This window comes from Dipodomys ordii, unplaced genomic scaffold (genome assembly GCF_000151885.1).
Source record: "Dipodomys ordii isolate 6190 unplaced genomic scaffold, Dord_2.0 Scaffold205, whole genome shotgun sequence".
In the NCBI taxonomy this organism is placed as follows: domain Eukaryota; kingdom Metazoa; phylum Chordata; class Mammalia; order Rodentia; family Heteromyidae; genus Dipodomys; species Dipodomys ordii.
Window position 1 is genome coordinate 571,380 of NW_012267421.1, and position 14,636 is coordinate 586,015.

At 45.0% G+C, this 14,636-nt stretch overlaps 1 protein-coding gene across 1 annotated transcript in view; it reads left to right on the forward strand.

Annotated features, from left to right (window-relative positions):
- Positions 1-14,636, forward strand: part of Fam188b (family with sequence similarity 188, member B) — a 90,217-nt gene that overhangs the window by 37,519 nt on the left and 38,062 nt on the right. Inside the window, exons 6-9 of the mRNA XM_013035127.1 lie at positions 7,097-7,152; positions 10,374-10,480; positions 13,062-13,178; positions 13,867-13,955. Of these exons, the coding sequence (XP_012890581.1) occupies positions 7,097-7,152; positions 10,374-10,480; positions 13,062-13,178; positions 13,867-13,955 (369 nt within the window). The remainder of the gene's footprint in view (positions 1-7,096; positions 7,153-10,373; positions 10,481-13,061; positions 13,179-13,866; positions 13,956-14,636) is intronic.

Here is a 14,636-nt window from a genome sequence, read left to right on the forward strand (position 1 = left end):
TTGCCTAGCATGCATGAAGCCCTGGGTTTGATTCCTCAGTACCACATAAATAGAAAAAAGCCAAAAGTGGCGCTGGGCTCAAGTGGCAGAGTGCTAGCCTTGAGCAAAAGAAGCTCAGGGACAGTGCCCAGGTCTTGAGTTCAAGCCCCAGGACTGGCAAAAAAAAAAAAAAAGGTAAGGGATAGCTTGGAGGTCTCAAGTTCAAGCCCTTATTGACACATATGCACATGCATGCACGCATGTACAAAAGGATTTTAGAAAGTTTTAACTCTGAAATGGTCATTTTGCTTCCACAGTCCTTGCTTATTGTCTCTCATTTCTGTTTTACTTTGTTTAAAGTCCTCCCAGATTAGCTGTGGTTGTTATACTTTGATTGCTTTAATTTAAATTTTTTTCAGACTTCTCATTATTGCTCTGTATTCTCTATTTACTCTTCTCTGGTTCACCTTCCTTCTTCTGACACAAGCTCTTTAGAAGATTACTCAGTGAAGCTCTTTGAGAGTAAATTTCATTCTTTGCTCCAAAATGTCTTCCCTTTGTCCCTATCTTCAGTGATTTATTTTCAGCTAAGGATGTCCAAGTTGACAGATACATTTCTCATCACTTTGAAGATGTTGTTTTATTGTCTTACAGACTTACTTAAAAAATCCTATTGTTATTATAAAGGTGATGTACAGAGGGGTTATAGTTACATAACTCAGGTAATGAGTACATTTCTCTTTGGAGAATATTACCCCTTCCCTTGCTCTCTCCCAGTTTTTCCCTTCAATCCCACCTGCAAGTTTTATAGTTCATTTTCAACATAGTGTCCAGTGAGTATCATTGTTGCATTTGTTCACTCTTCGTCCCTCCCTTTCTGTATTTACCTTACACTCCTGAAGACACATAAATGAACATACCGAACAAAAAGGAAAAAAAAACCCAAAAATAGCAAAAAAGAAAAACTTCTTATTTTTGTTTCAATAAGTATAATTTTGTATGATCTGATGCACATAGGCATTGTGCCTGGCTTTCTGAGTGGTTTACTGGAGGTAAGAGTCTCATGGACTTTCCTGCTTGGGCTGGCTTTGAACTGCAATCCTCAGATTTCTGCCTCCTGAGTAGCTAGGATTTCAGGTGTGAGCCATTGGCTCATTGTGCTTTTCTTTTTAAAAATTTTATTATATATATATATATATATATATATATATATATAGCTTTTATTGTGAAAATACTGTACAGAGGGGTTGCAATTACATGGGCAAGATCATGAGTACCTTTCTTATCAAGCATTGTAGCCTCCTCCTTTGTTTCTCTTTACATCCCTTCCTATCCTCCCCCTGCCCCCCCCCATTGTGCCTTTCTTACAGCCTTACTTTTGAGAAGTCACTACTATTTGCTCTGTGACTTAAAACTCTCTTTGGTATCTGGTAGTTTCAGTGTGACATATCTAAGTGTGCATTTAGTTTTATATGTCTCATTGAGGCTTGGAATATCTGGGCTGGTATCTGGAAAGTTTTTAGCAATGGTTTTTTCAGTGTTTTCCTTTCTCACATTCCATTTTCCTTCTATAATTTCTTTCCTTCTATAATTTCTGCATCTCTTATTTACTCTTTCAATATTGTTTTGTTTTGACTGAATTGTATTCCAGGCAAGGTTCTTGTCAATTATCTCTTCACTGTGTGCAATATAGAGTTTAAGATTACCAAAAGTCTTTTCTTAACTTTAAAAAAGTTCAAATCTGTACAAAAGTTGAAAAAATTGCATAATGAACACTTAATGTACCTTTTAACTAAATCCAGCAGCTGTTAATATTTAGCCACATTTATTCTTTGCTCTCACCTTTCCTCTTCCACAATATATACTACATGTTTATATATATATATATATACACACACACACACACACACACACACACACATATATACATGGATTTGTATAAAACTGAGTAACTCAGTTTCTTGGCATTTCATTCCTAACATTTCAGCTTATATTTCATAAGGACAAGCAAGTTCTACCACACAGTCAATGCCATTCTCACACATGAGAAACTGCACATTATATACCTACATCATGTAATATGGAGCCCTGAGCAAATTTCTCTCAGATGTCTCCCAAATGATCCTTGAAGCTTTACTTTTTCAACCCAAGGTCCAGTTAGCATTTATTTACTTTATTGGTTGATATGCCTCTCTGGTGTCAAGTTTTTAGTTTTCAAGTTTTTCTTTAAGAATATAGGCTTGTTGTCTTCTATGAATGCCCATATTCTAGATTTGTAAGTTTGTTTTATTTGGCAAAGGCAGTGCATATACTTGATGTATATACCTCCTATTATATCCCAACAGGAGCATGTGATGTCAGTTTATTTTTGGTAATGCTAAGGTGAATCATTCTGTGAAGATGGTTTGTATCAGTTATTCCAGTATCGTAAAGACAAGTTTCCCTTTTGCAATTAATAATCTATAACTTTCAATCATGTGAATGTCCCGTTCCTAAAAACCTCTCATCCAGTGGTATTAGCAATCCATCAATGATCTCTTTCCATTAAATGATTAAATTAGTATTAAGTGGTAGTTTTCTAATTTCACTTTTCTTTTGCATTTATTAGTTGGCTGTGTTCTATAGAGTAGCATTTTCCTGTTCTCTCTCTCTCTCTCTCTCTCTCTCTCTCTCTCTTTCCCTCTCTCTCTCCCTCTCCCTCATCTTCCCTCCCCACTTCCTTTAGGAGCAGACTGTGGATCTCTTCCAATATGTTGTGTATCATCTGTAACACCATGTGATGTGTGCACATTTAATTACTACAGTGACTGCATTTACTCTTCAAAGATGCTTGTTCCTCTCCCATAGTTGCTTCTTTTATTATAATTTGCATGCCTTTAAAAACATTCCCCCTGATGGCTCCAATTTACAATATGTCTTAGATTGTCGCTCTATTATCTCAAGTTCTTCAAAGTCTTTATTTTCTGTGTCTACCAGCTTTGATTCAGGGTGCATCAGTCACTTACTCCTGTGTTCAAGAGTGTTTTATAATTTTAAGCATATATTGAGTAGGACTTAAGAAACTTACATTACTTCTGTTAGGTATCCTGGTTTGTCACTGTCTTGGGAAAATTTATGTTAATTTCTTACATTCTAGATTCTTAGGCTGTATGATTGGTGGTCAGTTTAAGCTCCATTGATGCTGGGATCTGGTATTTCATTGGGTTGGTGATCTGTGCCTTCATTCTCATAGGATACCTTTCTTTTGGAAAGAATAATAATAAATAATCCAGCCAATGTCCAGTACAGACAGAGGCTGGAGCTGCTGGATCCTCTATGTTGTGTTAAGAGCTAGTGAGTGACTACTGAGGGTCATTTACTGAAGAGCAGTATGTACTTTCCTGATGACTATGCCTGGAGCACATCAGTCCTTTAGAGCTTCGTGCCTGGCCTGTTGTGAGTGAAAGAACTGCTGTCTCCAGAAGACAAGTGGCTTGCCCAGGGCCAAACAGAAGGGAGAAAGGGATAAGAACCCAGGGCTCTTGGTGAGTCTACTAGTCAGGCATTGATTAAGTCTAGGCCTTGTGTACCTTGAACCCAGGGCCCAGCCTTTGCCTCTTTGTATGGGACATCAAGGGAAGTGGAGTATGAGGTGGAGGCCTCAGGCAGAGCAGGCAGGCTGGTGTCTGCCGCCAGCGCCCTTGGATTTATTAGATGTACACTTTGTCACATGTCTCTGGGTTAGGGTTATCTACACAATGGCACTTTAAGAATGTATTTTGAAGCCCTCAATTTATCTTTCTGCCATTGTTCATAGTAGTTTCACTCAAAGGCAAGAACATGCTTTTGAACTGACCTTTTAAACTTTGCATTTTGTTGGCCACAAAGGGACACATGAAAGGAACAATTGCACATTCTCCATGTATGAGCACACTAAGGTCTCCTTTAGTGAGAGGGCAAATAGGCACCAAGTTTCTTAGCTGCTTCTGCAGCTGATGAGTGGCTCTCTGAGGGGAAGTCCTATGACCAGGGAGAGGTCTTGCTGTTTCCCATCCAGCAGATACACCATCCCCACCTTCACCATGCCTGAGGCCATTTGCCTGCCCTCAGAAGCCAGGAACAGTTCAGGGACTGGGCTTTATCCCATGGTTTCCAGGAAGTCTGGGCCAAGGAAGGGGGTAAAAATTGGAGAAGAACAAAGAGCATTTGAAGTCAAGGGCTAGCTGGCTCTGGCACTTCTAAGTTGTACAACCTTGTTTAAGTCACTTAACTTCTGTGAGAGTCACTCTGGCATTCAGCATCTGTTTATGGAGCTGGGACTTATGCTGGATTTGTGGGATGTGTGAGACCAAGAGAATTCTGCTACCTTCTCTTCCTTCTTATTTACAACTCTTAGCAGACCTATCACTTCCCAGTGATGTCATAGCAAATCACCAAACTCAGTGGCCTAAACCAGCATAAACTTATTGTCTCACAGCACTGGAGGGCTGAAATCTGAAACCAGTTCCACTAAGCTAAAGCCAAGGTTTGGTCAGTGCTGCTTTCTTGAGGCTACTAGGGAGACCTCTGTTCTTTTTACCCATGTATTCTTTGGCTGTGGCCCTCTTCCATCTGCATTGCACACCACTCACTCTGCTTGTATCATCTTAGCTTATCCTCTTCTGGCTCAGATCTCTTTTGCTGTGCCCTTATGTTGTAAACGGTGGGGAATAACTGGCCAATGTACTATATCAGGTTTTTAAAATCATTTGGTACATAACAGGACAGAGGTATATGCTTCTTGTATGCTTCTCATTGGCTGCCTGTGGCAGTCTGCCTGCACTGATAGTTTTCTGTGGCCTGCAGATGATATAAATATCCAAATGGTTGTAGGCAGAGAAAAGGTTCTTCACCCCTATAAGGAACCATGTGATTAGATTGGTCCCATCCAGAGGATATGGGACAGTCTCACCATGTTGGCCTTTAGCTTCATCCCACTTGCAAAATTCCCATTAGCCATGTAAGGCAAACACCTGAAGTCTGGGAAGTAGGACATGGGCATGTTTAGGAACCAGTCTACCATGGCACACCTCATTATGTGTTTTGCACCTTTGGTGGTCTTCCAGGCAGGAAAGTGGGCCTGCCAGATGGCTCTGTACAAGTGCTGGGTTGTGGAGGAATGCATGAAGGCCTGAATGAATGAAGTCCTGTTTCAATTGGTCTTAAGGGGATTAGGGTGTTCCAGGTAGAGTGAGCAGGGCTTGGCATGAGACATTCCTACCTGTGGACGATGGTGGGTCACAGCAGATGAATCTGTGAGAGCCAGGCTATGGAGAACCTATGGGGAGGCCCAGTGGGCTAGATTTTATTCCATAAGGCTATTGCCATTATATTTGGAGTCATTGCTTGAGTTTTAGTTCCTATGCTGCTACTTACTTGATGTGTAACCCTGGAGAAATTATGAAGCCTCTCAGACTTGGTACAATAACTGCTTTGGAAGACTGTTATGAGAAGCAGATAACTTTTGAAGCTTGCAAGGCACCTAGTACAATGCCTGAATAGTCAAAGAAGGAATTTGTTATTGTTATAAATGTGGTATTGTTGATGGTGATTGAAAAATTGCAGCCAGACAGCAGTCATGGCCAGACTTTCCTTGTAGAACAATGATGTGTGAAGGTGGGAAAGGGCCAGGGGCACCACACTGGAGGTCAGGAAACCCTTAGGACATCATTAGGACACTGAAGGTGAGATGGGAGAGCTAACGCAGAAGTGCTCAGGTGGGACACCAGCAGACTCATGTGTCCTGAGATATTTAGCCTCTGCTGTCCCCTACTGAAATGGCAGGAAGAAGCACACTTATGTAGGACAGGGACAGAGGAAGCCCAGGTACTGAGCTGTGCTGTGGAGCAGGTGGGCTGAAAACCTGGCATGATGAGGCTTCTGTGAAAGTTGAGCATAGTTCTTCCTCCTACTGTGTGGGATCTCTGTAGTGATCTCCCTTGTGTATCTTAGCCCACTTTCTAGTGCATTCCTCTACTCCACCTCCCACAAACAACCACAGAGTCCTAGGAGTTTGGGCTTTGCATGGAGGTGCTGCCTGACTGAGTAAGGAGGAGAGGGGGAGGGAGAAGAAGAGGAGGAAGAGGAAGAGGTCAAGAAGGGGTATGGAGGGCAGGGAGCACTGTGTTGGAGGAGAAGGAGGATCAAGAGGAGGAAGAGAAGGAAAAAAAGGAAGAGAAAAAGGTTGAGGGAAAGGAGGGGATGGAAGAGAAGGGAGCGCTGTTTTGTAGACTCTGAATCTGTGTGCACTCTTGGCTGAGTACTGCACGTCCTCTATGGTCTTCCACTCACGCCCATCACACATCCTCCAGAGGAAGCCAGCTCAATGGGGTGCACTCTGCAAGACTACGATTGTTACTTCGGTCATATTTCATCCTGCAAGGATGTTGGAGGGAAACATATTTCAATGCCACCTTCAAAAGAGCTGTCATTTTGAACATAGTAAATGGGTATTTAGAGAGTGATATAATGTTGTTATTTTGAATACATTCTTTTAAAAAATGGTTTTCCTTTAGTTTGGATTGATGTATGCTGGAGGCAAACTCTTAAGGGGAGCTTCCACACAGGTGGATCATTATAAGATGCTCTGTGCACATACCTGCATTTACAAATCAGAATCACAGAATCTCTTTCTCAGGTAACAAAAAGTTGTGGCCTAAGTTCTAAGTCTCAATACATGGCCACTGGTGACTTTACAAGAAGCTCAGAGAAACAAACCAGCAGAGAACTCAGAAACGAGATGGAAGCATTCTATGTAATGATTCTGAAGATTATCTCTCTGTATGAGACACAGACATCAGTGAAACATGTTGACATTTGGTGCTTGGCAAGTGTAAACCACAGGGTCTTCCAACCTCAATTAGTAGGAGTGCATGTGATAGTAGAGCCCCTACAGACACTTCGAAGGCCATTTGATGTCACCCCATGTGGAGCCTGTGGCTGAGAGAGGTGAGTTGTTGAGTCACACACTGTGGCAAGGCTGGCACTGGAAAGAACTCCGCAGCTCCTGACCCTTTCTCAGCTCCTCCTACCTTCCTAGGCTATTAGGTTTCTTTGCCATTCTCCTCTGGTACACTGACATTTTATTTTATTTTTCCAGGAATAATCGATTGGTATCTGACAAAGTGGATGATGAGCTGGGTGCCCTTCGGCTTGGTAGGTGTGAGCCCTCGGAGACTGGTTGGGCTTCCTCCTGGCTGGGGAGTATGCTTTTCTTCTACCTGACCTCAGGAAGCAGGGACAGGCCCCTGTCCTGTTGATGTCTTTTCTATGCTTGTCTTGCTGTCTTAGACAAATCCTTGGAGAAGGATTGATAATTTATGGTATCCTCTCAGAGGATCCCTTTCTCCATTTGGAGTTTCTCTTAGGACCATTTAGACCCTATGAAGATTTCCAGAGACAGTTGTAGACCATGGTATTAGCATAGCTCTGCTTAGGGAGGCCTGATATTTAAAAAAGTTTCTGAGTGTCTGGTTGAGGTATAAGATACACAGTGAAATAAGTGTGCAAGGTGAATTTACCTTCCACGTTCATGAATTGAAAGCCATTGTGTAAGTACTTTCTAAGACAAAGATACAGAACCTATCTTTCTGCTCTGGTTTTAGAGCAGTTTTCTGTCTGCACACAGTTCTCTGTTCTTGGAAAAAGAAAGTCAGAACCAACGGTGGCAGCCAAGGGATATGTGTGTGATGGGAGACTTGAGGGCTCTGAGTATTTGCTTCTCTGGAAGCCAGCCACTATCTGTTGGGCCTTCCCAGCATACAAGCATTCTCAGTTTTTCTTCCTGCTTTAAGCATTCCTTTCAAGCAGCAGGAAGAGAGTGTGCCCCCCTCAAGTAAGCGTATAGTCTCTGTGAGTGAGATGATCTCGTCTGCTTTGATCAGTATGAAAGCCGGCAGCCCTGCACAGGGAGGCAGGGCTTATTTATAATGCTTAACTAACTTCAGAGATCCAAGAGCTTCAGTCCAAATCCCCAGAAACGATGGTGGGGCCATCAGCCTTGCCCAGGAAGGGCAGGTTTCTGTACAAGGCAATGCCGAGTGAAGGATGGAGCCAGGAAGCCCTGGCATCTAAGGCCTTCTGGGAGGCACTATGCTTGAAGATTTTCCAAGGAAAGGCACTTGTTTGGACACAAAGCAAAGCAGTTCCCGGCCTTTTGAACAAGAGCGCTTCTCTTGGAAGGAAGGCTTTTAGCCATTCTCAGAAGCTAGCTGTTTGAAGTGCATCTGCACATTTTCTGCAAGAAAGCAGACCCCTCCCGGCTAGCACAGCTAGTGGTTTTTAAGAAAGGATAAGGAGATGGAGGAGAAGAGACTATGGGACCCACTCACCAAGATAGTCAATTGGAGAGAAAAAAGAGTCTCATGGGGAGAGACACAATGGCAGCTCAGAAATAAGGCATAAAATTTGGTGACACAACATTTCTTGCTTTCTCTGATCCCACCTGAAGTGAAATGCAATCACTGTGCAAGTTTTTCCTCCAAAATGCAATGGGACACAAATTCCTTGCTTCTTTCCAACCAGACATTCATGTGAGGGCCTTAAAAATAGCATTCTCAACCACTGGCATCAATGACAGTTTTGTCTGCTTGGCTAACATATTATTCTGGAGCAATGTATTTTTCCCTTGCATGAAGGCCTCTTCACCACATCTGGTCTAGAACTAGCTCCCTGCATGCAGCCAGGTCTTCCTTGTAGAAATCAACCTCTCTTGGCTGCTTGCTTCACGGAGTTCTTCATGTCTGTGTGTCATAGGCTTCAGCCTCCCTCCCTGACTCACTTCATAGGCTGGGCAAAGCATGTCACAGACCCTGTTCCTCCTGACAACATCGGACTAAACAGAAGACTCAAATAGGCTGAAATACTGCCTCCATATGCTTCCAGAGACAGTCTGTCCGCAAGCAGTAGCTCCTCAGGCCTGTTGGCATCACTTAGGGAGCTCTGCCCCATTGTCTGGGGCCTTAGATACATTTCTTCTTCCAGCCAAAACTCTCAGTGTGGACCTTTGCAAACCTGCTGTCAGACATCCTCATTTCTGTTTAGTTTCCTCTAGCTCACATCAAAGAGCAGTATCTGTGTGTGTGTGTGTGTGTGTGTGTGTGTGTGTGTGTGTGTGTGTGCCTGTTCCTACACGAAGTGTAGTGTTGTTTAGTGCACATGCATTTTTTGCTCAATATTCTGTTAAAATAGCTCAATTGATTTCTTACTCTCTCTGCCTGTGCCATGTTTTCAAGCTCCATTCATGTCACTGGGTGGACATCTGAACTCTATATTTCAGGTTATTTTTTGTAAACGCATGGATACAGTAGCATTTTTTGAAGTGTTTAGGAAATGCTCTCATTTAAATTCAACTTACTTATATTCCAGACATTTTTCCCTCTTTTTTTACAAAGGCAGAATCTACTCCTCGTTCACTGAACTGGGCCTTAGGCGTTTGCCTACGCTGTGGCTGACTCCGGCAGAGAGAAAGTGAGGTGGCAGAATAAGACACAAGCGGTGTCCTGGGGATGTTGGCCCTGCCCCTTTGCCTTGCTCTGGCTCTGGCATCTGCTGGGCTTGGCTTTATCAGCATGATGGCTGGATGTTCTTTTCCCTCAGGTCCTTCACCCATGCACTCTAGGAGATTCAGTGGCAGAAGTTGGAAGGGTAAGCAGGGACCTGAGCCAGTTGAGAAGTTGAAGGTGGTGTTTCAGAGGACTCTAGGACTGATAGAGGACCCATCCAGTCTATGGCTTTGCATTATTTCTAGCTGGAGGTCCAGGGGTGGGCAGAGTGACTAGATGACATGTAGTCAGCCCGAGGTGTATCATGCCTGTGTCACCTGACAGTTTCACTTGACAGCGGTAGTTGTACTGCTGTGGAGGTCCATGACAGAATCCAAGGCATCAGTAAATATCAGTCACAGTACTGAGAAATGGTTATGAGAAATGAAACTTAGGGGTTGGAGGTGTGGCTCAGTTGGTAGAAGGTTAGCCAGTAGGTGAAATTGGAAGGTATTGAGTTCAAGTCCCAGTCTGGGACCTAAACAAATAGAAGAAAAATGAGCCTGCTCTCCTGCCTGTTGACCTTCTGTTAAGGAACTGCTCCATGGCTTACATCTGGGGGTGTGGTTTACTCCAAATGTGGCATTTTCTAGTGCACCATCCATGATCATTCCCGGGGCACGATGAGGGGAGGGGTTATGGTAAGGAGCAAGATCCCTCTTGACCTGCAAATTTCTTTCCTTCTGGTGGAGCCCTGGTTGCTGCAGAGCAGGGACTGGGGTAGTGTAGAAGTACCTGCCCCTCATCCAAACCTTTTCCAACTTCATTGTGTTAATGACTTCCTGGTCTATTCTCTGCAAGTCATTCAGTAATCCTCTTGTTTTTGTTTTTCAGAGGACATAGAGGATGAATTGGTGAGGGAAGAAATCATTCTGTCTCCTAGCCCATCAGTGCTCAGATTACAAATAGCATCAGAGCCAATTGACCTTGCACTGGCAAAGGTAAATACAGCTCAGAAATGTAAGGAGAATGCTGTGTTAAATACATCTCAATGTGGATAAGGTCACTGTGATATTTTTGGTTCAGTATTTCTCATTGTAATCTCTTAGTCACTATAGAAATTGAGATCTGAGTGTGACTTAGAAAAAAACCTGAACTGAGGGTCAGGAAACTGTTTGAGTTCTGGCTGCTCCCTTTCCCTCTCCAGGACAAAGGGTGTTCCTCCTCACCCAGATATTGCAGAGCTTCCTCAGCACAGTGCTAATGGGCACTGCCAGCCTGCAGTGGGAGTGAGACAGTTGTCCCCAAGGCTTGGTCTGCTCCTCCCTGGGCTCCCAGACTGGCTTCAGCCAGCCACAGCAAGGGAATAATAGGGAGGATGCATTTTTTCACTACCATCTCTGTTTGCCCCTGTGGCCTCTTGGATGGGCTGTGGCCACAGGACACCGGAAGCAGGTTCCCAGCCATGACAGATTCCACAGCAGGGGGCCCTGGGATACTAGTAGGGTGAGTGGGAAAGGAGAGTGGCTCCTCAGGTGTCAGGCTGGCTGCTTTTTCCTCTTGACCTGAGAATCCTGCAAGATGGAGTGTCCTTCCTGAAGTCTTCCAGCAGCCTTTCTGCCAGGACCAGGAGGAGATGGAAGCTCTGGAGACATTTCCCATAACACAAATCAAGAAGGGCAAGATTTTTCTAGAAGGTTCCTGTTTTTTCCCCCCTTCTGCCTCTAATCTGCTTCTTGCTTTTGAAGCCACAGAGGGTCAGGCACATTTAAGAGACCCCAAAGTGAGGAGTGTGTGCTCTGGCTATCTGGCATCATAGGCTGTGGCTCTTTGCAGAGAGATTGGCTCTTGGAGGTCCCAGAGACTACCAGCAAGAGTGGTGGGGGAAATCAGTGCCCATGGAGAGAAGAGGAGAGGAGGACTGGGGCTCAGAAAATTTGAAGATTCAAAGCCCAGCCTATAGAGAGGAGAAGAGAAGATAGGAGAGGAGGGACAGGTCTCAGGGTACATGAGATCTTGACTACACTATGCTTGCTCCAGAGATGCTAGCCTGTGACTAGGAGACAGAGATGGAATTCATCCAGAAAACCAGAATCTGTATAGTTTCTTGGCTCTTAGGAGATGCATTTCAGACACCTGCATGATTATAGTTGTTACAAGAGGGAAACAGCCCAGATGGATGAGTTCACATACCCAATGTACCATCAGCTCACTTCTTTCTTTTTTGGCCAGTCCTGAGGCTTGAACTCAGGGCCTGGGTGCTGTCCCTTAGGTGTTTTGTTCAAGGCTAATCCTCTACCACTTGAGCCACAGGTTCTCTGGGGTTTTGGTGGTTAATTGGAGATGAGTGTCACAGACTTTGCTGCCTAGGCTGGCTTTAAACTGGAGTCTTGAGCATTCTGAGTAGTTAGCATTACAGATGTGAGCCACCTGTGCCAGAAAGCCATATGACATAGGACAGATGCTTCTGTTAAAGAGGTCTCTTCATATTCAAGGAAAAGAAAGAAACAGAAGAACCTACTCAAATGTAAAGTAAGAGAGTAGGCCTGGTCTGTATGAAAGGCTTGATCTAAGCAAGTCCAGGGTAGAAGCTGTCAAGTCCACCTGGTGGTCCTGAGGCTTACTTGAGGCTTCAGCGTCCCTTGGGATGTATAACCAGGACTAGGCATGCAGTCCACCATGGAGGTGCTGGTCTGAGGCCCCGTGGTGATAGTGGTGGGGGAGGTTGGTATTCCTGAGGCTTGGGGAAGGTGGGAGGTAAAAAGTCAGCTCAATATCACCTGGAAATCTGGGAAGAAAGGTGATACTGCCTTGGGAGACAGTGGGAGCCTCTCTCCAGTTGGGAGTGTTAAGGCGGGGTCGATGGGGTCACTTGGAATGTTCATGTGGAGTTCATGGGTCACTCAACAGGTGGCTTTGGAGAAGGGATTATTTTTTTTCCCTGCAGAGAACTAGAGCGTATATTTTAGACTTCGCTTTATGGTATGTGTTGCAGCTATTCACCTCTGCTAGGATGTAAAAGCACCCCTGAACAAAATGTAAACAAATGGACATTGCTGTATGCTAATAAAGGTAGAGGTTAGGATACCATCAGGTACCAGAGTACTGTTTCTTAAACCTGACTGCAAAGTGAACCACTACTGATAGTGGTGTTGGGGATTCTGACTCAGTGACTAAGCCATTGCTTAACATGTGGAGGGCCCTTGGTTTGACATGTGCTAGGGAGCAGTGCAGAAAAACAACGGAATAAAACAATACAAAAACAACAACCCTACTGATACCCAGGTCTCACCCTCAGGAATTTGGATTTATTGGCCTGGCCTGTGGCCCAAGCATCAGGATTATTTTTAAGAGCTTTCAAAGACGTTGGCCCTTGTCAGTTCAGGCTGGTCTGGTCTGCAGATGTTTCAGAGGTAAGACCCTCAAGGTCAGATTTCTCTGCCCTCAAATATGAGAAGAATGGGCCTGCAAAATAGAGAAGAGACACCCTGCCAAAAAGGGCATGGTCCCATTAGAATTCCAAACAACTCCAGCGGGTTATGCCCATGAGAAAACAGTCAGTAAGACTCTTTCTTTCCACAGGAAGTCAAGACCCTTCTGTTTGGTTCTGCTTTTTGCTGTTTCAATGAAGAGTGGAAGCTTCAGAGTTTTTCCTTTAACGACAGTGACTCACTAAAATACGGCATTGTGCAGAACAAGGCAGGTGACTCTGGAGGCCTCTGAGGGCCTTCTGCCAGGCTGTTGTGCATACTGGGGCATGTCCCTTTTGTGATAAACAAGTCAAGCATCTGTGGAGCTGCCTAGGGCTGTCCTATGTCTTCTGAGGGTCTGCTTAGGGTCTTCATGAAGGGTGAGAAGTGGAGATAGTGACTTCATACGGGGTGAGGGATGGAGATGGCTTATCAGCCCTGTGCTCAGTCCTGTGAAGCCTACAGAGAGGAGCCCTTCAAGCCTCCTTCCTGATACTGGGAAGGAAGGGATACAGACATCTGGTAGCATCCTGAGGTGACCCACAGCCTGGGCCAGATCAAGAGGGAAAGTGTTCTCTGTGCTCCAGAAAAATCTCCATGCCTACCCCCACACAATCAGAAGCTACAGGAGAGTGGGAGAGCTCTTCCTAGAGGAGGAGGCTTTTAGGGTTAGACAATCACCACCCTTAGCCTGTGTACCCTGAAACATTTCCCTTGGGTGATGGAAAACTTGTGACACCTCCAGCTTTAATCCCATGATGAATTGCAGACTGACTTGTTATGTTTCAGGGACAGAATCCGGTGGTCAGAGAACCTTGTGGGTGAGGGAGCAGAGCAGTGGGACCCTGTTCTGTGATCTGGGGCTGGAGGTGGCCCAGACTGTGTGCATTCCTGGTGACATGTGTTGTCTTCTGCAGGGTGGCCCCTGTGGGGTGTTGGCTGCTGTCCAAAGCTGTGTGCTACAAAAACTCCTGTTTGAAGGAGAGAGCGGAGCCACTCGCCCTCGGTAAGTCTTCCTTTCCAAGGGTTATCCAGAGCGGCCAGAACAAACAAGCAAGGAAATGTGCACGTTCCTTTTACTTCCTGTCTCCTGAGGTCAAGAAAGGAAAGGGTCATGCAGCAGGCCTGTTACATGGACGATGAGACAGGCGTGTGTCTGTAGGAGCCAAGAGAGCTGGTAAGCACTGCTCCAGTTGGCACACAGCTACTGCACAGCACCATAATGGAACTCACTGCTGCTGCTTTAGAAAGCACCAAGCAGCTTATTGTCCTTTCCCCACCCGCGTCTACCTGTTGCCCTTTGACAAAGTCCAGAGCCTCCTGCCTCTCCATTATCTCCCCTCTGCCAGCAGCCAGAACCACACATTCCAGCTGGCCCAACAGCACATAGCTTCCTCCCCTGCAGCCACGTATTTTCCATCTCTCGTTTTGTTTGTACCTGGGCACCCATGTGCATTTGCATGTGTTCAGCCTACATTCCTGGAACTCTTCTGTACAGGAACAGGGTTGTGGGGAACTAGACCATTCTTTCCTCCCCAGAGGCACTCAGTGAGATTGAGGCACTGTAGAAAACACTGATTGCACATCATAGCTGGTGCCAAGGGAAGAGTGAGGAGGCGCCCGAGTGTGGCCTCCCCAAGAGGGCAGACTGCTTACCTTGTTGCTCAAGGGCCCAACGACTAGCCTG